At 36.1% G+C, this 23,253-nt stretch overlaps 1 protein-coding gene across 1 annotated transcript in view; it reads right to left on the minus strand.

The window, feature by feature from the left end:
- Positions 1 to 23,253, minus strand: part of CCDC171 (coiled-coil domain containing 171) — a 299,561-nt gene that overhangs the window by 228,490 nt on the left and 47,818 nt on the right. Inside the window, exons 6-7 of the mRNA XM_059411602.1 lie at positions 22,476 to 22,622; positions 1,069 to 1,161 (exon numbers count right to left, since the gene is read on the minus strand). Of these exons, the coding sequence (XP_059267585.1) occupies positions 1,069 to 1,161; positions 22,476 to 22,622 (240 nt within the window). The remainder of the gene's footprint in view (positions 1 to 1,068; positions 1,162 to 22,475; positions 22,623 to 23,253) is intronic.

Genomic DNA, 23,253 nt, shown 5'->3' on the forward strand with positions numbered 1-23,253 from the left:
ACATGATCTCAGGGTCCTGGGATCGAGTCCCACATCGGGCTCTCTGCTCAGCAGGGGCCTGCTTCCCTTCCTCTCTCTCTGCCTGCCTCTCTGCCTACTTGTGATCTCTCTGTCAAATAAATAAAATTCTTAAAAAAAAAAAAAAAAGAAATTACTTCTCATTCTCTAAGACCTGGAGGACACTTTGCTTAGGATTCCTTCAATTAATTCCCCTCTCAGATATAACCTTCTTTATTATGCTTTCATAACATTTTATATTTTAGTATTTTATGTTTCTACCTATACATTTATCTATATATCTATACTGATGCAGACAAATATACAGTATTTCAGATAAAGGAAGTAAGTTCCAAGAGTCGTTTCTTCGCCGTTATACCTTCAGCTCTTAATACAAGTGACAAGCAGTGTGCACAGGATATACACTCTATAAATGAAGGTGCATATTTTTTAAATGTTTGCAAAAAGAAATTCATCCCATGGCTCTTGATGAAAAGAACACTCTGATCAGCAAATCATTCTGTTACAGGCCAGATGGTAAATACTTTGGACTTTGCAGGCCATAATGTCTCTGTTATAATCATCCCCCTTTGCCACTACAGCCCAAAAGCCCCACAGACAAGACAAAACCCCCTTGAATAGGCATTGGGTGAGATATGGCCTGTGGGCTAGAGTGTGCCAATCCCTCCTCTAACAAAACCAGGCTCAGCCATATCCTGATAGCAAAATTAGTGTCTTAACAATATGATATCCATTCTTTTTTTTAAATTGTATTTATTTATTTGAGAGAGAGAGAGAGAGAGAGAGAGAGTGCCTGGGGGAGAGGCAAAGGAAGAAGGAGAGAATCCTATGTAGACTCTGCACTGAGCTCAGAACCCCTCATGGGGCTCGATCCCATGACCTTGAGATCATGATCTGAGCCTAAATCCAGAGTCAGGGCCTTGACTGACTGAGCCCCACTAGGTGCCCCTACGCTACCCATTCTAAATGTAAACCTGAGCTGTCTGAACAGAATGCTCCTTTTCCCAACTTAATAAAATCCACACAAAAGAATTTTTGTTTACATTTTACCTGAATAATTTCAGAATTAAATTTTGATTCCAAATGTGCTGCTCTCTCTGCTTCAATATTTTCTTCTAGTTTCCTCACTCTTAGAGTAGTTGCCTAAAAACAAATTCAAAGTTTAAACTCACAAACATTGGTATTTAAAGTGGACATAGATCTTTGCACCACAGGGATGGAGCTAGAGAGTATAATAATGCTAATGAAATAAGTCACTTAGAAAAAAACAAATACCATAGGACTTAACTTGTATGTCGAATTTAGGAAACAAAACAAATAAGCAAAGGAAAAAAGAGAGAGAGAGACAAACCAAAAAATAGACTTGACTAGAGAGAACAAACTGAGGGTGACCAGAGGAGAGGTAGGAGCCAGGATGGGTAAAATAAGTGATGACGATGAAGGAGGACACTTACTCATGATGAGCACCGAGTCATGTATAGAACTGTTGGATTTTGTACCTGAAACTAACATAGCACCCTATGTAAACTATACTGGAATTAAAATTAAGGATTTAAAAAAAAAACATGAATGTGGATCACACTTTAGGTTACCATAGCCTCATTTTTGAGGCTATAAAAAAATGAGGCTATAAATGTAAAAGGCACATTAAAAAATCATGTGAAAATCATGCTCGGGGAGAATGCTCCAGACCTTGCTTTTTTAATTTTTTGACATATAATCTATATATAATAAACTGCACATATTTAAAAGAGTGTAATTTTATACACACACACACACACGCGTGCGCGCCTCGGTGGCTCAGTTGTTAAGCATCCACCTTCAGCTCAGGTCATAAGCCCAGGGTCGAGGGATCGAGCCCCTCATTGGGCTCCCGGCTCAGCAGAAAGTTTGCTTCTCCCTCACCCACTCCCCCGGCTTGTATTCCCTCTCTCACTGTCTCTCTCTGTCAAATAAATAAAATAAAATCTGAAAAAAAAAAGTGTATCTATAAAAAAGTATATCTATATGTATCTATATAGATAGATACATGCACACCCATGGAATCACTGCCATAATGAAGATAAGAAATATTCCCAAGACCCCTAAAAGATTCCTTGTATCTCTTGGTAACGTCTTCATCCAGCTCTCACCAACCCCCATCCCCACCCCCAAGTAACCACTGATCTGCTTTTTGTCACTACTGATCACTTTGTATTTTCCAGAATTTCATATAAGTTGAGTCATACAGCGTGTACTCTTTATTGCCTGGCTTCTTTCCCCCAGCATAACTATTCTGAGATTCACCATGTGGTTGCATTTATCGATAGCTTATTTCTTTTTACTGTTAAAGTGTTCACTGTGTTGATGAGACACCACACTGATTTATCTGTTCACCAATTCATGTACATTTGCCTTGTTTCCAGTTTGTGCTGTTACAAATGAAACTGCTATGAGCCTTCACATACAAGTGTTTATATAACACTTTGATTTCTTAGAGCCATAAAGTGAAGGGAAGAATGACAGGGTCACATGGTGGGTGTATGTTTAATGTTTTATGAAACATCCAAACTTTTCCAGCTTGCTTATAATTTTATACATCCTCTCCAACACTTGGCATGGTCAATTTTTGTTTTTTCATTTTGGGGGAGGAGGGGATTTAAGACCTTCAAATAGACATGTAATGGCATTTCACTTCAGTTTCAATTTGCATTTCTCTAATAACTAATGCCATTGAACATCTTCTCAAATATTTATTTACCATTTGCATATCTTCTATGGTGAAGTATCTGTTCAGATCTTCTCTCCACATATTTTTTTGTTATTTTTATTTTTATTTTACCTTTATTAACATGTAATGTATTATTTGCCCCCAGAGGTACAGGTCTGTGACTCATCAGGCTTACAGATTTCACAGCACTTACCATACATAGCACATGCCCTCCCCAATGTCCATAACCCAACCACCCTATCCCTATTCCCCCACCCCAACAACCCTAAGTTTGTTTCTTTTTTTTTTTTTTAAGATTTTATTTATTTACTTGACAGAGAGAGATCAAGTAGGCAGAGAGGCAGGCAGAGAGAGGGGGGAGGAAGCAGGCTCCCTGCCGAGCAGAGAGCCCGATGCGGGACTCAATCCCAGGACCCTGAGATCATGACCTGAGCCGAAGGCAGCGGCTTTAACCCACTAAGCCACCCAGGCACCCCGAAGTTTGTTTCTTGAGATTAAGAGTCTCTTATGGTTTGTCTCCCTCCTGTTTCATTTTTTTCCTTTTCTACCCCGCACAACCCCCTGCCCTGCCTCTCAAATTCCTCATATCAGAGAGATCATATGATAACTATCTTTCTCTGACTTATTTTACGTAGCAAAATACCCTCTGGTTCCATCCACGTCATTGCAAATGGCAAGATTTCGTTTCCTTTGATGGCTGCATAGTATTCCGTTGTGTGTATGTGTGTGTGTGTGTGTATATATGTGTGTGTATATGTGTATATATACATGTATACATATACACATATATACGTGTATATACATATGTGTATATACACGTATATATGTATATATACATGTGTGTATGTATACATGTATATATGTGTGTGTGTGTGTGTGTGTATATATATATGTATCTCTCCATCTTTATCCATTCATCTGTTGATGGACATCTAGGTTCTTTCTACAGTTTGGCTATTGTGGACATTGCTGCTATAAACATTTGGGTGCATGTGCCCCTTCAGATCACTACATCTGTGTCTCTGGGGTAAATATCCAGTAGTGCGACTGCTGGGTCACAGGGTAGCTCTATTTTCAACTTTTTGAGGAACCTCCATACTGTCTTCCAGAGTGGCTGCACCAGCTTACATTCCCACCAACAGTGTAGGAGGGTTCCCCTTTCTCCGCACCCTCACCAACATCTGTCATTTCCTGACTTGTTAATTTTAGCCATTCTGACTGGTATCTCATTTTGGTTTTGATTTGTAGTTCCCTGATGCCGAATGATGTGGAACACTTTTTCATGTGTCTGTTGGCCATCTGGATGTCTTTTCTTTTCTTTTTTTTTTTTTTTTAGTATTAGCATTTTTTAAAATTTTATTTAGTTTTTAATTAAACATATAACATATTTTTATCCCCAGGGATACAGGTCTGTGAATCGCCAGGTTTACACATTTCACAGCACTCATCATAGCACATACCCTCCCCAATGTCCATATCCCCACCACCCTCTCCCATCGCCTCTAACCCCCAGCAACCCTCAGTCTGTTTTTTGAGATTGAGTCTTTTATGGTTTGTCTGCCTCCCAATCCCATCTTCTTTCATTTTTTTTCTTTTCCTACCCCCCAAGCCCCTCACATTGCATCTCCACTTCCTCATATCAGGGAGATCATATGATAGTTGTCTTTCTCTGATTGACTTATTTCGCTAAGCATGATACCCTCTAGTTCCATCCACATCGTCACAAATGGCAAGATTTCATTTCTTTTGATGGCTGCATAGTATTCCATTGTGTATATATACACCACCTCTTCTTTATCCATTCATCTTGTTGATGGACATCTGGATTCTTTTCATAGTTTGGCTATTGTGGACATTGTTGCTATAAACATTAGGGTGCACATGCCCCTTCGGAGCACCATGTTTGTATCTTTGGGATATATACCCAGTAGTGCAATCACTGGGTCATAGGGTAGCTCTATTTTCAGTTTTTTGAGGAACCTCCACACTGTTTTCCAGAGTGGTTGCACCAGCTTGCTTTCCCACCAACAGTGTAGGAGGGTTCCCCTCTCTCCGCATCCCCTCCAGCATCTGTCATTTCTTGACTTGTTAATTTTAGCCATTCTGACTGGTGTGAGGTGGCATCTCATTGTGGTTTTGATTTGTATTTCCCTGATGCTGAGTGATGTGGAGCATTTTTTCATCTGTCTGTTGTTCATCTGGATGTCTTCTTTGCAGAAATGTCTGTTCATGTCCTCTGCCCATTTCTTGATTGGATTATTTGTTCTTTGGTTGTTGAGTTTGGTAAGTTCTTTATAGATTTTGGATACTACCTCTTTATCTGATATGTCATTTGTAAATATCTTCTCCCATTCTGTCAGTTGTCTTTTCATTCTCTCCAATTTTTAATTGGGTAGTTTTCTTTTTTTCCCCCAAGATCTTATTCATTTATTTGAGAGAGAAAGATAGTGCGAGAGAGAGCACAAGCCTGGGTAAGAGGCAGAGAGAGAGAGAGAGAAGCAGACTCCCTCACCAGGATGGGGCCTGATGAGGGGCTCTATCCCAGGACTCTGGGATCATGACCTGAGCCAAAGGCAGACCCTTAACTGACTGAGCCACCCACACGCCCCTGTTTGTTTTCTTATTATTGAGTTTTAAGAGTTTATATGATCTGCATACAAGTCATTTACTGGATATGTGATTTGCAAATATTTACTCCAAGTCTACAGCTTGTCTCTTCATACCATTAAAAGCGTCTTTCATGAAACAGAAGTTTTCATTATCCTTAAGTCCAATTTATCAATTTTCAGGCAAGAGTCAACTTCTGGCCAGGATTAGAAGTCAGAAGCTTTATTTCTGAAAGCCATTTCTGTTGAGAAAATGCAACCATGGGAAGCACTGGATTCCTAGTCTCAAAGAGGGAATGGTCATGGCCAAAAGCCTGGTGGGGGCTGGGCAAGTAGGGTTACAGGGACCCCCCCCCAATTGCAGATGTCTCAGGATAACAGTAGCAAAGAAAACCATGCCTAAAGTCCCGTCTGTCAAATAAGGATGGCTCAACGGTGATGGAGTAAGGCATTACTAATTTCATTTCCTTTTCAAGTAAAATCTGGACAAGAAGTAAGTTTCTATTAATTATATTTACTTTATCATTTAGCTTAAGCTGAAGTTTTTTTTTTTAATGCACAACTTGATTAATTGCTTTTTCCTCTTTCCTTCCACAATTTTTTTTATAGAATCACAGAAAGAAGGAGCATAAGCAAAAACTGGATAATTCATAAATTAAGCAAGCCATATGTGAATAAGTAAGAAATGACTACACCTTTCCTCGAGCAAAACAGATTCCCATAATATCTCATTATAGAGTAGAGCATAAACACAAATATCCCTTCTTCTCTAGAGACCTTTGTAGATACCTCTTGCCACTAATGGCCTTCATAGTCAAGAAGCAATTTTGCTTCAGGATTCAATCACTCTGTGTTTTAAAATATGAAATTCACATAATATTTTTTACACTGACTTATTTGCTTTACTTAGATTTTGCAACCCTGTCAATCATATTTGTTAATGAGTTAATTCATCCTTAATGAGTTACTACACAGACTTTTTTTCTAGAAGGCAAACAAAGCAGTAAGTCTAAATGTGATCTTTTGGGTCTAAAGATAATTTAAATCCAAAACTATAAATTCATATTTTCAGTTAGTAGAGTATAACATCTTTAAAGGTAAAATCTGACACTTATATCCTATACTACTAGAGTATTTTGAAATAACAGGCATTCCACTGAAAGATGAAACTAGTAAATATTCATATATTATCAAATATTATAACTCAAGATTCAAAAAATCTTGTAATGAAAAATTTAAAACTAAGGAGTTATTAGTACTTTTTTAGGTATAACTATAATTGGTATTGAGGTGTTTGGCTGTCTCAGTTGATAGATAATACAACTCTTGATCTCAAGGTCATGAGTTCAGCCCCACATTGGGCATAAAACTTACTTTAAAAAAATATTTTTTTAAATTGGTATTTTTTTAAATTGGTATTCTTACCTTTTGAAATATATACTACAATGTTCATGGATGAAATTATATGATATTTGGATTTGCTTTAAAATAATCAAGGTGGGCATTACAAGAGGAAGTTGATATTCATTAAATAATATTGGCCATTAGTTGATCATTGTTAAAGCTGAGCGATAGGTACATGCAGCTCATTTTGGTATTCTCTCTACTTTCATGCATGATTTAAATTTTCCATACTGAAAAAATTTTTAAACAAAAACAAAGGAAGTATGGTGGGAAAGTATGGTGCTGGTATCATTATTTACCTAACAAAATTCTATTTTGATGACAAAAAATCATTAGAATGAATTAAGCAATTCATGGCTAAGCAGAAAAAGTCAGTGGGAAGCTGGGAGTTTAAATCAATCAATTCCTACCTATATCATTAAATATTAAGATAATCAAAGCAAATATTGCCTTCATATTCACCTCTACTTTCTCAAAACATGTTTCATACCAAATATTAGTCCCATGGGATATGATTAGCTATGATATGAAAAGGCCATTTCATCATCATAAGTGTGTGAAAAACACAGGATTAAAGCCAAATAATTTTACTAAAGCACTTCTCGGAAAGTTAACATGATCATCTTGAAAAGAAAGAACAAAGTCGGAAGACTCACATTTCTTGATTTTAATACTACTACAAAGCTACAATGATCAAAACACTGTGGAACTGGCAGAAGGACACACATATAGATCCATAGAAAAGAACTGGGAGTCCAGAAATAAGCCCATGTGTCAATGGTCAATAGATTTTTGACAAGAGAGCCATGACCATTCAATGAGAAAGAATCATTCTTTCACTAAGCAGTGCGGAGACAATGGGATATACACAAGCAAAAAAATAAATTTGTAAACCTCCATCACAACATATAGAAATATGAATTCAAAAGGATCAATGGCCTAAATATAAAGCTAAAAACCATGAAACTCTTAGAAGAAAACAGAATTCATGATCTCGGATTTGGCAACAGATGCTGAAATATGACACCAAAAGCATGAGCAACAAAAGAAAAAAAAATAGATAAATTAGACTTCATCAAAATTTTACATTTTGAGCATCAAAGAACTTAATCAAAAAGTAAAAGGTAACCTAGAGGACAGGAGAAGATAATCATATATCTGATAAGAGTCTAGTATGCAGAATATACAAACTCTTACAATAAAAAGATAAATAATTCAATTTTTTAAAAAAATGAGTAGAGGCACCTGGTGGCTCAGTCAGTTAAGTGCCTGCTTCCCCCCCGTCCCTCCTCTCACTCACTCTCTCTCTCTCAGATAAATAAGTAAACAAATTAGTAAAGGGCTTGAATAGACATTTCTCCAAAGAAGATACAAAAATAGCCAATAATTATATGAAATGATGGATAACATTATTAGCTATCAGAGAAATACACACCCAAACCACAAAGAGATATATCTTCACACACACTAGGCTAGTGTTTTTTTAATTTTAAAAAATAGAAAGTAGTAAGTATTGGTGAGGATGTAGAGAAATTGGAACCCTCCTACATTACTGGTGGGAATGTAAATTGGTGCCACCACTATGGAAAACAGTTTGTCAGTTTCTTAAAAAATTAAACAATTACCATATGACCATGCATTTCTACTCCTGGGTATATATTCCAGCAAAATAATAACATGTTCAAATAAAGACTTATACACAAATGTTCATATGAGCATTTTTCGTAATAGCCAAAAGGTAGAAAAAAACCTAAATGTCCATCAACTGAACAAAATATGGTATATTCCTACAGTGGAATGTATTCAGCGGGAAAAAAAAGTACCAATAAATGCTATGACATAGATGAGCCTTGAAGACATATGTTAAGTGAAACTAGACACAAAAGACCAAGTATTATTGTATGACTTCATTTATATGAAATGTCCAAAACAGGCAAATCCATAAGGATAGAAAGTGTGTTAAGTGGTTGCCAGCAGCCAGGGTGGGAGGGAGGAATGAGCAGTGACTGCTAATCAACACGGAGTTTCTTACTGGGGTGATGAGAATATTCTGGAATTAGATAGTGGGAATAGTTGCACAACTTTGTGAATATACTAAAAACTACTCAAGTGTATACTTTAATAGGATGAATGTTATGATGTGTGAAATATATTTCAATAAAAGATCAAAGAATCCTGAGTGTAAGAAGGAAAATGTCAAAGTAGTGACAGCCACCTAAATCAAGCTTCTTGATAATTCACTCTAAATGCTGACTTCAAGTCCGTAGAATAAGGGATCCCTATTGATTTTAGGTCTAAAACATGGTACCTATGTTAGCACAAAAATTATTATGTTTAGCCAGATTAAAATGAGCATAACTCTAGGTAAGCCCAATACTACTTTAAAACAAACTTTTTAAATGTAAACCCTACAAAATGAAGTCCCTGATCTCAAAAAATTAAAAATGACTTCTCAGTATGCTTGCCTTAGACTCTGTAAGTCAAAAGAAGTCTAACCAGTGATAAGAAAATAACCTGTAGGCATGGAGAATAAAAAATCAGAACAAGCAAAAAGTTAAGAAAGACAAATATAGGGAAGAAACTAGTCTAACAATGTTCATTTTCTTTTCAGATTCCAAAAAGCATATGCATAAAGCTTCTCTTATCAAAATAATAGTCTTACATTTTATTAAAATACAGAATATTATCATTCCTTGATAAAAGATTCAACAATCCAAGTCTTCTTTTCATCTCTTATGTGTATGTTATGTCATATTATTTATCTGATTTTCACTTCAAAAGTCAAGAAGAGGTTCTGTTATTCTTTCCCTAGGCCAAAACTAAATGGGTTAAAATAATAAACCAGAGATCACATCTTTATTTTCATACCTTCCTGCTTTGCATGTAATGTCCAGAAGAAAACAACTTTATAAACTATTATTCTGAAACTATTGATTAATCAGTAAGGTCAACAACAAAATTTTCAAATCTTTAAACAAACTCCTTCCAAGAATGGGCTTTGTTGACAGACATAATTAAATTAAAGCCCTCCTAATAAATATTTTTTTAATCTTCTAGCCTGGTGAATTAATTCTTATATCCAGCAGAGGGTGCTAGCGGAACATCAAAGTGTTCACAAAAAAAAAATTTTTTTTCAGTAGTACTGCCTAAGAGAGCCAGTGGAATCATAAACTGTCTCATTAGTATCCAATCATACTGTAATCAACAAAGCAAGGGCAGAAATTATAATGGAATTCAGGTTAAAATACAAAATCCAACACAAATTCATATATACCACAGGTCAATTTAAGTATATACAGGTTTGCTTGGAATACAAATATACTATATTATATCTGTTCCCCAACGTTATGAACAAGGGAGTTCTTTGTGTAACACAAAATGAGCACATATTTTATCATTTATTAGCTGATTTTCATCCCCTTTCCTACTGCAAAATATTGCCAAGAGATTTTTATTTCATGATTTATATCTCATTTTTATTTCATGATTTATATCTCATTAAATCATGTTAAGCCCAATTAGATAATCTACTCCATTTAAGAAAGGGGGCATTTATTCTTTGAAGAAGGTAATATACAGAAGGATGTCTCCTGTTCCATCCTTTGTTACTCGTTATTTTATCATAACACAGGGTAGAAGCTGCCAATCCGATTCAGCAGCAGAACTAACAAAACATATCCAGACCTCGTTTGTTCCTCACGCCACATCTGCTGCCCTGGCTTCCACGGGCCTGTTCCAAAAGTTTCACAAAAGTTATGAAAACAGATGTGTATGCTGCTGAAGGACTGGGCCAAAGAACACCTCCAATGACATTATTTCCTCCTCAAAACAGAACAGATCTAGCTCAGAGGATATAAGTGAACTTAAAGGAATCGGTCAAGCAGCAAAACTTGAATACACAAAATTTCGTCCACTAAAACGCACAAGAAAAACAGGGGAGGAAATATCACAGAAGTGCATCCTAGAGATTTCTCAGTAGTGTGTTACATAGCACTGTTTCCAAAACAGCTGTGCAAAGTTTACCGCAGAATGTCAACAGCTGTATAAATAGAAAGTGGCTGTTTATTTAACTGTTTTTCCAGATTTTATCACCTGATATTTCCCATCAATGGACACTTTCACAGTAACCAATATAGTAATAATCCACCCTCAGAAAGGTAATTCTAAGGAACTGAATTGTTAAAATTTAATAGTAAGTATATTTTGCTATAGGTTACTGTAAATAATTTATTATATGTTTGTTAACAATTAATTACAATACTTATTCCTATCTGTGTGGGGGGAATAAAGAGCAGCCATTGTATTTAAAGACTGTAAAGTGAAGATCCCAAAGTATTTTTTATTATAGAACAAAAAAAAAAATCTTAAAGGGTCAAAGTCTCAAAGTATTTGACAAGTATCTGGACAAGAGAAGCACCATAATATCACATCACTTAAACTGAGTCATGTATTGAAAGATAGTAGCAAAGAAAATCTATGAGTCCTTTATGATTTATTATCCTGGGGGCAGCTGGTTGGCTCAGTCAGCAAGGCAGCAACTCTTGATCTTGGGATACTGAATTCAAGCCCCATGTTGGATGTATTTTAATTTAAGAATAAATAAAACTACACAGCAGTTTCAAGAAATAGTAAAATGTACCAATATTTAGAGCGGCCCATGCGCATCATCTCAGCTGTGGTTGACTTTGCAGTTAACCTCAAAGATATTCAGTGAGGGCAGCAACAACCAGGGCTTTAACAGTTTCAGAACAGACATCTGAGACAACCTGACTAGAGGTAAAAACTGGAGAATACAGTGAATTTTTATTTACCAGGAATGAATAATGAAGTCTATCACCCAGACTGTAAAACAGTGTAATGGAAAAAAAGAGCTTTTATTACTATTGGGTATAATAAAAGGAACCATAAAAAATGAAAATAGGAAATTTCAGAATTTACAGGACACAAATTCTCGCCATAAATCAATTTAGCCTCTCTAAAAATTGTCTTTAGCTCTCCTGGCAACAAAAACTCCAGTATTTAACAAATTTTTTAATAAACTCCCTATTTTAAAGTCTGTTATAAACATAAATACAAAAATGTCTAATACTTCTAAGCACAACTTTATTACCCAGGTGATTTCATCATTTACCCATTTGGTAAGTAGTAATTGACACAAATAGGTGTTGAAAAATAATTCCTACAAACACATGGTGGCTTGAACAAGTGAAATCAGATGAGGCTGGCTTCACAAACAATAGGAAACGTGGTCATTTTTCTTTTCCTTTTTCACTTGAGTATAGTCTACGTACAGAGGAAAAAGCTACATTCTACCCTGCCTTCGTTACTGTAATACAGAACATGACTGACAGAAGCAATTCAGAATTTATTTGCAGCCAGTACTCTCTCCACTGTAATCTTCGCAAGACTCCTCAGTCCTTACTATTAGGTTTGCATCTTCTCTTTTCTCTTTTCTTATTGAGTTAAGCTTATTTCCCATGATAAAAAAAAAAAACCTCCCCTAGTTGTAAAAGAGGTTTATAAAAGCCACAGATATTCCTTTTTCCAGTTCACTTTTCCCTTGGTTCTGTGGTATCCAGCACCATTTTTATAAAATTGGATTGGGAGTTTGCTTTCTTTTTTTAAATCTCAGAAACCATTGATCTGTGTTAAGATGATTAAGCCACACAATGGTATACAGTTTATCAGATTTTTTAAAAATACAAATCATATATATTTATATATATGTTTATATGTATATTTGCATATATTTATTATATAAATTTTATATATTTATTTATAAATACTTATTTATAAAATTATTTATATGTTTATTAAAATATATATTTTTATATATTATATATATCTTATACTACACACACACACACACACACACACAAACATACAGCTTTGGTCCAGGCACATTAAGAAATCCATTTCATGAAATGCAACTGTTTTTTTTTTTTTTTAAAGATTTTATTTATTTGACAGAGAGAAATCACAAGTAGGCAGAGAGGCAGGCAGAGAGAGAGAGAGGGGAGGAAGCAGGCTCCCTGCTGAGCAGAGAGCCCGATGTGGGACTCAATCCCAGGACCCTGAGATCATGACCCAAGCCGAAGGCAATGGCTTAACCCACTGAGCCACCCAGGCGCCCATGAAATGCAACTGTTAAAAAGCTTCACTAAAATTTAAAACAATGATTGGGCTACATGTCTATTATGCTAGTTGCTTTACTCTGATATTACTGACATTAAATAATGTGTTCTATTAAATTAAAACATTAACAGTTTTCTTCTATTATCCTTACTAACATTATTATCTCATTATAAGGATCTCATATTAATCCTTATATTTCATGTATCTTATAGCAATTCTTTTTTTAAGAATACCGCTGACAGTTACTTAAGTCCCTAGAATTACTAGTAGTTAATGCTTCCACAACTAAATGCAAAACTAGCATAAAATCCTCTTTAATTTCTTTTTCACTGTGTCATCATCCGGCCAAGAGCCAAGACAAGATACATTCACTTAAATATAAAGCAAAAAATTTTTTAAGATTCTGTTTATTTGTCAGAGAGAGAGAGCACAAGCAGGGGGAGCAGCAGGCAGAGGAAGAAACAGGCTCCCCATTGAGCAAAGCACCTGATGCAGGACTCGATCCCAGGACCCTGGGATCATGACTTGAGCCGAAAGCAGATACTTAACTAACTGAGCCACCCAGGCATGCAAGAAAAAAAAAAAAAAAAAAAAAGCAAAATTTTGAAAGGTGTCTACATATGAAGAATTATAAATGAGTCAGAGGACTATACAAGTCCACTTATAAAATTCCTATAAATAGAATAAAAATTGAGACTACCTAGACTACCTTTCAAAGCTTCAAATTCTCTAAAAGCAGAGACCTGGTATTACCAAAAGTAATTACAGAACAGCTAAGAAGAACCACAAAGTAAAACTAGTCTAAAACGATTTGATGTTTATAACATCAATCGATAAGAAGAGAAATCGGGGCAAATATTTTACAAAGAAAAAAATCAATATTGAGTTATCCAAAAATAAATCCTAAAGTTTAGACATTAGACATTTCCTCAATTCAGTCAAAACTGGCTTAATAAAAATTTTATCAATGAAAAAGAAATCACTGTTACCTATTACTTCTTCAAACCTGTAAGGAATTAAAATGTGTTTAGTGATGATCATAAGGTTGCATAGCATCCTAAAAATGACTTCTAAATGAGGTTTTTAATTCTAAGTATATTTGGACTTTATTCTAATGTTTTAATGGGCCATCCATGTACAACATTTTTTTTTAAGAGACAGAGTAACATATGCTCACATATGTGCCCAAGCAAAGAAGAGGGGTGGAGGAGGGAGAGAGAGAATCTCAAGCAGGCTCCATGTCCAGAGTGGAGCCTGATGCAGGGCTCGATCTCAAGATGCTAAGATCATGACCTGAGTTGAAATCAAGAGTCCAAGCACTTCACCACATAATATTTTTAAATGATGATACATTCCTAAATTTATTGGCCTAAAAAAAGGTTCATCACAAGTGATAAATAAACTAAAAATATTATGTAGAATATAATCTAGTCTTTTATTTTTTCTCTGACTTTACATAAAATTAGGCCATGTATTTTAACAGTGTGAGTCATTTTACCTTTGCCAAGTTCATGCTTGGCATTATTATGGAGAGTTCCTATACACCCCACACCAAGTTTCCCCTATTATTAACATCTTACATTCACATGGTACAAATAACCCATTAAAATGGACAGTGAATCATAATATGTATTTCTCCAATAACATACAAATGGCCAATTTCATTAGAGAAATGAAAGCCAAGACCAAAATGACATACCATTATACACCAACTAGGGAGGCTATCATTGAAAAACTGATTGTAACAAGTATTGGTGAGGACCTGGAGAAATTGGAACCCTCATGCATTGCTGGTGGAATGTAAAACAGTGCACCACTGTCTAAAATAGTCCGAGAGTTCCTCAAAAAATTGAACACAGGATTATCACATGACCCAGCAATTCTGCGCCTAGGTATAGACCCAAGAGAACTGAAAACATGTTCACACGAAAACCCATATACGAATGTTCAGAGGCATTATTCATAATAGCTGAAAAGTGAAAATAACACAAATGCCTATCAACTGAGAAATGGACACACAAAATGCGGTGTATAATACAGCAGAATATTATTCAGTATTAAAAAGGAATGAAGTCCTGATACCAGATACAACATGGATATCTTGGAAACATGCTAACTGAAAAAAGTCAACCACAAAGCTCACACGTTGTATGATTACATTAATAGGAAATGTCCAGGATAGGCAAACCTATAGAGGCAGAAAGCAGATTAGCAGTTGTTTAGGGCTGAGAGAAATGGGGGAACAGGAGAGTCATGGCTAATGGTATGGGGTTTTTTCCTGAGGTGATAAAAATGTCCTAAAATTGACTGTGGTGATGGTTGCACAACTCTTTGAGTACACTAAAAATCACTGAATTATACATTATAAATGGGTAAATTTACAGCATGTAAGTTATATCTTAATAAAGATATTTTAATACCATCAGTATGAGAAGTTTAACCTCCAGATGCCCACAACCACGCCAAGCAGTCAAACAACAACCGTTTCTTAACCACTACACAAACTGGAGGTTTATTATCTGGAAGATGTGAATCTGAACCAGAGGCTGCACACAGGGATACACAGAGAGGGGTGAGGGGCGAGGGGTACACAAGGCTGAAACGAGGGGAAAGTCTGGGTACCGAACAGTATGATATGCAGATTCTTTCTCGATGTCCTTCTTCTATGTTATAACCACCAAAGACAAAATAGCAAAGCACTCTGCAGAAACTACAGAAACGCAGAGAAGACCTACAGATTATGACACTCAAAACTGTGCAATGAAATATATAAATATCCCTATCATCCTACAGTAATGCTTCCTGAAGCCCCATACTCGTATTCAACTGTCTATTCCACATCTCCATGTGAATGGCTACCAGGCATGCCAATGTATCATACCTAAAGCAAATTCCTGACCTCTCCCAAATCCACGCCACTTGCCTTCTTTGCCAGTTGAGTAAATGGCAATGCCATTCGTCCATTTGCTCATGGCAAAATCTTTGGTGTTATCCTTTACTGCCTCCTTTTTGCTCACAAGCCAGGTCCAACTGATCTGCAAATTCTATTGGTTCTATCTTCCAAAATACATACAAATCCAAACTCCTCTACACTATATATCTCATCAAGGTAAATATAATAGTCTCCTAAATGGTATCTTACAATCTATTCTCCAAAGAATATACAGAACGATGCTTTTAAAACAAAAAACAGGAAGCATGTCAGGCCTCCATTCAAAACCTTCCAATGGCTTTCATCTCACTCAAAGTTCTTACAATGAATTACAGAAGATCATCAAGACTGTAAAATCTGCCTACCATTCTGTCTATCCTATAGCCTTTCCATTTCAGTCGCAATGCCCTACTTGCTATTCCTCAAACCTTCCAAGCACACTCACATCTCATGGCCTTTGCACTTTCTATAGCTTCTACCCAAAATGCTCTTCCTCCAGATATCCACATGGCTGTCCCTTTCTTTCTCTGGTTCTCTATTCAAATGCCATCTTATCAAGTCAGCCCTCTATGACCACTAACAAAAGGGTAACCCACCTGTCTCATCACTCATTACTTCCCCTAGTCTGCTTTATTTTTTATGAGTTATTTATTTATTTGAGAGAGAGTTGGAGGGAGGGACAAAGAGAGAGGGAGAGAATCACAAGCAGACTCTAGGCTGAACATGGAGCCCGACAAGGCTCGATCTCACGACCTTGAGTTCATGACCTGAGCTGAAACCAAGAGCCAGGCACTCAACGGACTGAGCCACCCAAGCACCCCAACCCTAGTCTGCTTTATTACTCTCCATAGGGCTTATCATGCTTTGTTTCATTTAATGTGTGATTCTCCCTAACTAGAGCATCAGCTTCAAGAGGGAAGAGACTTTGTTTTGTTTGCTGCTAATGCCTCAAGCACCAAAAAGTGTGCCTAATACTCTCCATAAATACTTACTGAACAAACAAATGAATACAGTAGTCATAGGAACAGGATGCTATTAAAAAAAAAAACAGTACAGAGAACAAGAGCTCTCAGAAATTAAAAATGAAAAGGACGGGTCATGATCCCAGGGTCCTGGGATCGAGTCCCGCATCGGGCTCTCTGCTCAGCAGGGAGCCTGCTTCCCTCTCTCTCTCTGCCTGCCTCTCAGTATACTTGTGATCTCTCTCTGTAAAATGAATAAATAAAATCTTAAAAAAAAAAAATTAAAAAATTAAAAAAAAAAAGAAAAGGAAAATATTCAATAAGAAGATTAGAAAGTCAAGTCAAGAAATGTCCCAAGAAGCCACAACAAAAAGACTAAGAGAACGACAACAGAAAGGCAAAAGAAGGAAACCATCAATCCAGTTGATCTGATACTTGAATAATAAAAGCCAGAGAGAAATAACAATGAAAGCCCTGAGGAAAATAATTACACAAGAGAATAACACAAAAGAATTCCTCCAAATGGGGGCGCCTGGGTGGCTTAGTGGGTTAAGCCTCTGCCTTCGGCTCAGGTTATGATCTCAGGGTCCTGGGATCAAGTCACGCATCGGGCTCTCTGCTCAGGAACATCACTTAATATAATCAAATATATTATATTTGATTATATTAAATATAGAGGGAGCCTGCTTCCCTCTCTCTCTCTCTGCCTGCCTCTCCATCTACTTGTGATTTCTCTCTGTCAAATAAATAAAATATTTAAAAAAAAAAAAAAAGAATTCCTACAAATGAAGGGCATGCATTTCCTAACTAAAATGGTCACCATGAATTTAAAAAGATCTATACAAAGAAATATTATTTATATTTGATGTCCTGCAATTGCAGAGTCAGTGGGAACTCTATGGCACAAATAATTTGGTGTCCTCACAAATATAAGGAAAAAAGAGAGCTATAGACAAAGAATCTGTACATTAAAAGAGATTTAAGAGACATATCAACCAGAGTGCCTGGGTGGCTCAGTAGTTTGAGCAACAGACTCTTGGTTTCAGCTCCGGTGGTGATCTTGGTGTCATGATCTCAGGATCATGAGATCGAGTCCCGTGTAGGGCTCTTAGCTCAGTATGGAGTGTGCTCTCTTTCTCTCTCTCCCTTCTCCTCTGTCCCTCTCCCTGCTCACGCACGTAATCTCTCTCTCTCAAATAAATAAATAAAATCTTCTTTAAAAGAGAAAGAAAAAAATATCAACCAATTCTAATGTGTAACTGGAATTCTGACTCAAACTGCATTTACACACATTTACACCATTTATATCAAATTGTGGAACAATCTGAAATTTGAATAAAGCCTGGATATTTGATTATATTAAGTGATGTTCCTGTTAATTTAGTTTTAATATTGAAAATGTGACTCTAAATAAAGATCCCTCATTTTTTTTAAATTGTAATAAATATTTACAGTAAAATACTGTGACTGGGATTCATTTCACTATAATATGGGAGGGGGGAAAGTGAGTGGGGACATAAATGATAAAATACTGGCCATATATAGATCATTGTTGAAGCTGGTGATGGATACATTAGGTTCATTATACTATTCTGTTCACTTTTTAAAATATGTTTGTTTAAAACTTTCCATTAAAAAATAGTTTGGGGCGCCTGGGTGGCTCAGTGGGTTAGGCCGCTGCCTTCGGCTCAGGTCATGATCTCAGGGTCCTGGGATCGAGTCCCGCATCGGGCTCTCTGCTCAGCAGGGGGCCTGCTTCCCTTCCTCTCTCTCTGTGATCTCTTCCCTTCCTCTCTCCTACTGTGATCTCTCTCTGTCAAATAAATAAATAAATAAAATCTAAAAAAAAAAAAAAAAAAAAAAAAAATAGTTTGAAAAGAACAGAGGACCAAGAAAACTTACAGAGATGACAAGAATGAGGGAGGAAGATCACCATCAAAGAAACACAAACCAGAATAACATTAGGCCTCTCAACAGCAACAGAAGAGCCGGGGAATGAGGAAGGTAAGGCCTTCACATATTAAGAGAAAATGACTTTAAACCTAAAATTCTATATTTGGCCAAATTATATCTACTCTAATACTTTATTCATAAATAAATCACACTCAGAAACACAAGATCAGCTAAAACTGAGCTCTCATATCCTCAAAGGGTGTGATGATTTTCTGATGAAGACCACATAAATTTGCCAAACACAGCTCCTGGAAGGCTTTATCCATTTGCCCTCTCAGCAGCAAGACCCAGGAACTTTTAACGGCTCCCTCACTGACACTGGGTGTTACCTTTTCTTTAGTCTTGGTATCATGACTGTTACAGCCTTTCTGATGGCAAGCATTTTTCATATGTTTGCTATTCATCTGAACATCTTTCACATCTTCTTTAAAGTCCTTGGTAGATTTTTTTTCATAAAGGTTTTCTCCTTTTTCTTACCAAATAGTGGGGGGAATTTGGATAAAGAGATGTAGAGACAGAGATAGATCTACATTTTGCTGTAAATATTTTTCTCATGTGTTTGTCTTATTTTAAGTGGAGAATTTACATATATATGACTTTAATTTCTCCTAGTCAAAGCATCAATCCAGTTGATCTGACACTTGAATAATAAAAGCCAGAGAGAAAGAACAGCGAAAGCCCTGAGGAAAAAAATTACACAAGAGAATAATTCAGCAAAAATCTGTTGATTTTGCTCCTCTGCTTTTATGATTAATAATAAGTCATACTAGACTCAGAGAGCAAAAAACACAAGTTTTTTTCTTCTTTGTCAGCTTTTAATATTTTTACTCTTTTTAATCCAACTGGAACTTATTTTACAATATGATGTAAGCTGGGAATCTAATTTTATTTTAGTTAAATTGTTAACCAAATAGTTAAATAGTTATCCATGTTTCAAGATGATTGAATAATCTTTCCTATCCTCATTAATTTAAAGTGGTATCTTCATATACTAGATTTTATATATATTCTACAAGTCTACTACTGGCCTTTCAATCTGTACCATTAAAAATCTGGTCTTAGACTTACTGTACTTTTTGGCCACTCAACAATGTCTTTTCCCCTTCTTTTGGTACCAGAAACTGAATTTTCTTTATAAAAATTTTTTTGAAATGAAATCTTGCGGGGCGCCTGGGTGGCTCAGTGGGTTAAGCCGCTGCCTTCGGCTCAGGTCATGGTCTCAGGGTCCTGGGATCAAGTCCCGCATCGGGCTCTCTGCTCAGCAGGGAGCCTGCTTCCTTCTCTCTCTCTCTGCCTGCCTCTCCGACTACTTGTGATTTCTCTCTGTCAAATAAATAAATAAAATCTTTAAAAAAAAAAAATGAAATGAAATCTTGCCATTTGCAATGATGTGGATGGAACTAGAGGGTATTATGCTGAGCAAAATAAATCAATCAGAGAAAGACAATTATCATGTGATCTCCCTGATTTGAGGAACTAGAGAGGCAATGTGGGGTGTTTGGGGATAGGAAAAGAATAAATGAAACAAGATGGGATCGGGAGGGAGACAAACTATAAGAGACTCTTAATCTCACAAAACAAATTGAGGGTTGGGGGGGAGGGAAAGAAAGGTGGGGTTGTGGACATTGGGGAGGGTATGTGCTATGGTGAATGCTGTGAAGTGTGTAAACCTGGCGATTCACAGACCTGTACCCCTGGGGCTAATAATATATTATATGTTAATAAAAAAATAAAAGATTAATTTTTTAAAAAAAGAAAAAATTTCTTTTGGGAGGGCTTTAATTTTAGCAGAATTGAGAGAGATTTATTTGGGGCAAACTACCTCTTTCAATTGAATATTTTCTCTTTGGGATTTGAATCCTAAAGTGACAAAAAGAATGATACCAACTGTTACTGGTAAACAAATAAAATTAAAATTACTGATATCAATTCACCCTAACTTCCTCCATCATTCCCATTCCCAAGACATCTGGGGATGCTCTGGGATTCATTTCTGAGCCTAATTCCCCAACTTTCATCCTACTCGCAAATGTGATTCCCATATTCCTCCAGTAATTCCCACTGAAGTTAGCCAAAGTTGGTTTCTGTTGCATACAAGGAAAAAAGCACCACTGATATATTACTAAGGCTTTATAATAGTTATTGATCTCTGATATAGTAAGTCTCTGCTCATTTCTCTTAAAATATTCTAGGGACGCCTGGGTAGCCCAGTTGGTTAAGTGTCAAACTCTTGGTTTCAGCTCTGGTCATGATCTCAGGGTTGTGGGATGGAGACCAACATTGGAGTTATGCTAAGAGCAGACTCTGCTTGAGATTCTCTGCCTCTCCCTCTGCCCCTCCCCATTCTCAGATGCTCGCACTCGCTCTCTCGCTCTCTCTCTCCCTCAAATAAATAAAATATTTTTTAAGATTTTATTTATTTGACATAGAGGGAGAGCGAGAGAGAGAACACAAGCAGGGGGAGTGGGAGAGGGAGAAGCAGGCTTCCCGCTGAGCAGGGAGCCCGACATGTGACTCCATCCCAGGACCCTGGGATCATGAGCTGAGCCGAAGGCAGACACTGAACAACTGAGCCATCTAGGTGCCCCAAATAAAATCTTTCTAAAAAGGTATGAGAGACCCTTGTGTAGTAGCTCTTTAGTCTTTCACATGAATATCTGAATCTTTATTCCCAAAATAATTCCACTGAGTTTTTTATTGGAAATATTTTAACCCATAATATAATCTAGGAAGGATTCATATCTTTTTAGTGCTGAGTGTCTCCAAAATGTCTCACCATTTTCTTTGAAGACTCTCAGTTAAATCTGGTAACTTTTTAATGTGTCTGTAGTTAATTATATTCCTATTCTTGTCACGGTGGTGAAGAAAATTTTTTACATGTTTTATTCTCTGACTATTGCTGGAATATAAGAATGTAAATAAAATTGTTACTTTTCTTTTCTTCCTGGCCTCCTTACTGAATGTTCTTACCAGTGTCAATAATTCTAAAGTTGATTTTCCTCACTATTCACAGTATAAGTGCATCTTTCAAAAATAAGAGTCATGCTTCCTTCTTTCCAACAACTGTACTTCTTATTGCTGCTCTGCCATCATATACTTCTCTGGCTTCCAGAACAATGTTAAATGACAGCAGTGAATTTAACTGGATTAGCTCTGGATTTTATCACTGAATTCTCCTTATAAATGTTTATTTACCTAATTACAATTATAAATTATGTCTAAGACAAAACTTCTTTACCTATTGAAATACTTAAATTTCCCATAAACAAAAGGAAAGTTTAAAAAAGAATTAACAAACAGATTTCTCTCAAAATTAAAGTGATTATATCATTCTCTCATCAAAATCATAACTTTCATTTGTAACTTGATGCTTCTTTTCCATCTAAAGTCTCACCTGAAATGTATTCCACAAAACCATGCATCTAGTATATGATCCAATCTACAAAATGAGAATTTAATATTATGTGTACAAAATCCTTTCCTGAGTTGCTTCCTCAATCTTATCATATAAACAATTACCTTCAAACTTTCCAAATATTCCATGGGAATTAACTGTTAAAAATGGATAGATTTTAAAAATTAGGGGCAAAATATAATTTACTCAAATACAAAGTTTTCAAAGAAGCCAGATATTCAATACAAATAAATGCTGAAAAAAAAAGTTTTATATTTGATAATAGAGTAAAACTTTTTCTGACTTTTTAAATTACTAACTGGAAAACACATATAGGTTTTAAAAGAATGAGAAAATATACCTCAAATTCTTTTCTAAGACGTTCTTCTCGTTGAGTGCTAAATTCGAGTTCACTTGTTTGACGTCGCAGAAGATCAGAGCAGTCCATGTGCTCAGTTTCTAATTTTTCTACCTTCTTGTGCATATTTTGTACGGCATTATCTTGCTCCTAGAAAGTAATTCGTTTCTGCATCAATACAGTTTATAAGCCAACAATGACAAAAACATATTTCACAGAAGACAGTGAATAAACCTGTGCTTCAACCACAAAAATAGGTTAATTTATACAGTTAACTCTTGAACAATATGAGGATTAGGGACACCCACTCGTGAGCAGTCAAAAAATCTGTAAATAACTTTTGGCTCCCCAAAAACTTGGCTACCAATAGCCTACTGTTGATAGGAAGCCTTACTGATAACACAGTCAATTAACCCGTATTTTCTATGTTTATATGTATTATGTATTGTATTCTTATAATACTTAACTTTTTCTTAAATTTTTTCAGTATTTCTAGGCTACACAGTTCATCTCCAACTTTTTTCAGATTGTCCAAAATCTCTAAAAAGCCTTCCTACATATTCATTGAAAAAAATCCACGGATTTATACAGTTCAAACCCATGTTGTTCAAGGATCTTATAGACACTTTCTCTCATAGGCAAAAGAGATCTAGATATTCCAGCAATGTTTCAGAATATACACATATTCAAAAAAGCACAACTGGAGTTTTATAATTTGGGGGCGTCTGGCTGGTTCAGTTGGTACAGCATCAACTCTTAATCTCAGGATCATGAGTTTGAG

The sequence above is a fragment of the Mustela nigripes genome, chromosome 9 (genome assembly GCF_022355385.1).
Source record: "Mustela nigripes isolate SB6536 chromosome 9, MUSNIG.SB6536, whole genome shotgun sequence".
Lineage (NCBI taxonomy): Eukaryota > Metazoa > Chordata > Mammalia > Carnivora > Mustelidae > Mustela > Mustela nigripes.